Genomic DNA, 2,102 nt, shown 5'->3' on the forward strand with positions numbered 1-2,102 from the left:
ACGGCAGAAACTGCATTTATATGAACCCAAAGTTATTCTCTCTCTCTAACTCTCTCTCTCTCTCTCCTTGTCACAGACACTCACTCTCTCTCTCACACACACGCATACTTTCTTAGGGTAGTGCAACCTTCAAAACATATTGTTGCCTACATTGTTTATGTTTTATGAGATACACTAATGTACTTACTGCAACCTTTTAAATTTGATTGTTGCCTACACCTCTTGTGTATACATGTCCTCGTTTCGTGCTCCTCCGGCTACTCCCTCCTTCATGAAGTTGAGATTGAACTGGACAGTGTTATTTGGCTTGAGGGATCTCACAGCGGCACGGTTCCAAGGGAGGGGGTCATACCCTTGGTAGCGAGCGGTGACAGTGGACCAGTACATGTTTCCTGACAACGAGCAGCCAATGAAGTCCATTACCTTAACCACGCTGGGGTGGTGCTCTAAGTGGGAGCTGCCCTTGATGATCTCGTCCATGAGGCGCATGCACTCTTGCTCCTGCTCTTTGATCTTCCGCCACAGCTCGTCGTAGGTATCTTGGAAGCTCGCCTTCTTGTGTGACGGGTCTGCCACCGCCTCCTCCCTGGAGAGGCGCACCACCGAGAGGGTGTTGTAGGTATCACCTCGCATATACTCTTTCCGAAAGGAGAGAAGGTCGTTGGTCCACACGAAGTGATTCGTTGCCGCCTCGATTAGCTGCTGCGTCTCCATTGAGCTCCAGAAGTCTTCTGGCATCTCGATGCCTAGGGAATAATCTGCGAGCATGAAGAGGGGCATGGAATAGGCTGTTTTGGCGCGCGAAGGGATGAAGTCCGACAGCTCTTGAATCAGCTGGACCTCGCCGCTGTTGTCGGACTCCCTCTGCATGCGCACCAAGGCCTGATGCAGCATTGCACAGTTGCAGTCCTGAAGGAGCTGCGCTATCCGCGTGTGCATTCCCGGGGACATGTGGCTGCTCATCTCCTCCAGGACTGGGACGAGGGCTCCGACGAACGCTGCCATGCGGCGGTCGGCGGGAGGGGGCAGCGGCTGCCAGATTTCGTGGCGCAGCGCCGCCGTGAGGTGGTGGAAAATGTCGAGCTGGCTGCTGGAGGGGCCTGACACCTCGTCCACGATGTCGTCCAGGATGAAGAACCAGGTCCATAACTTGGCCAGGAGCAGCATACGCTTCTTGTCGACGGTGGCTGGGAAAAAAGAGCAGGCGAAGAGTGGGTAGAGGGAGCGCAGGTAGAACTCCCTCTGAGCCGGCGAGGGTGGGGGGTCGAAGAGCGACAGCGCCCATGCATCGCACTCCTCCCTTACATACTCGTAGTCTGGATGGCATCTCACGGGGAAATGGCAGTTGATGGCCGGCACGTGTAGAGTCTCCAGCGGGTGCACGAGCGCCGTTATTGGCTTGTAACGCGGATCCTCCATGCTGATAGAAAGCTCATCCACACTATTACTGTTGATCTTCTCCATGATGACAGAGAAGAAGGGGGTGGTGGAGAAGAAGTGTATATGTGTGGGTTGGGGGATGGAGAAGAAGGGGCCTGTGTTGCATGTATATGTATCTGTCTGAATCCTTGTCACTGGGCGTGCATTACTCGAGGACAAAACGCATCACCAGGCCCCAGGGGAAAACGCATCTGCCATGTCGCCCACGATCACCATTATTGTTCTTCTGGGAAAGCTGGGTTATTCTCTCTCTTTCTCGCCCCCTATTAATATTTTTTTCTTAGACTTTAGCTTTAGCTACGTAGGACCATACATACATGCATATGATTCATTGGGGCCTTTCCAACACTGTCATCACATATTAGGGTTAGAAAGAGAAAAATATCATTAGAAAATATTGTGAAATAAATAAATGAGTTAATTTAAGAAAAATAATAAATAAAAATAATCCCCATGTTAATAAAAATAAATCACATATTTAGGGATGAAAGTATTAGCCTTCATATTTGTAAATAGAAGAGTGCACAATAACTGGACTAAGGTTAAACAGATTAGATGTAAAGTATTAATTGGACAGAGGTTAAACAGGTAAGATGTAAAGCATAAGGTTTGATTTTTGGGTGAAAAGTAAATACAAAAGAATAAAATAAGATTTGGAACTA

The 2,102-nt window shown here is 49.0% G+C and overlaps 1 protein-coding gene across 1 annotated transcript; it reads right to left on the bottom strand.

Annotated features, from left to right (window-relative positions):
- Nucleotides 1-213: 213 nt before the first annotated feature.
- Nucleotides 214-1,464, bottom strand: LOC147609578 (microbial Terpene synthase-like protein 13). The gene has a single exon (XM_086787977.1). The coding sequence runs from the start codon at nt 1,462-1,464 to the stop codon at nt 214-216; it is 1,251 nt and encodes a 416-aa protein (XP_086644103.1).
- Between the last annotated feature and the right edge of the window lie 638 nt (nt 1,465-2,102).

The sequence above is a fragment of the Cibotium barometz genome, chromosome 51 (assembly GCF_041138505.1).
Source record: "Cibotium barometz isolate CiBa-2024 chromosome 51, ASM4113850v1, whole genome shotgun sequence".
In the NCBI taxonomy this organism is placed as follows: Eukaryota; Viridiplantae; Streptophyta; class Polypodiopsida; order Cyatheales; family Cibotiaceae; genus Cibotium; species Cibotium barometz.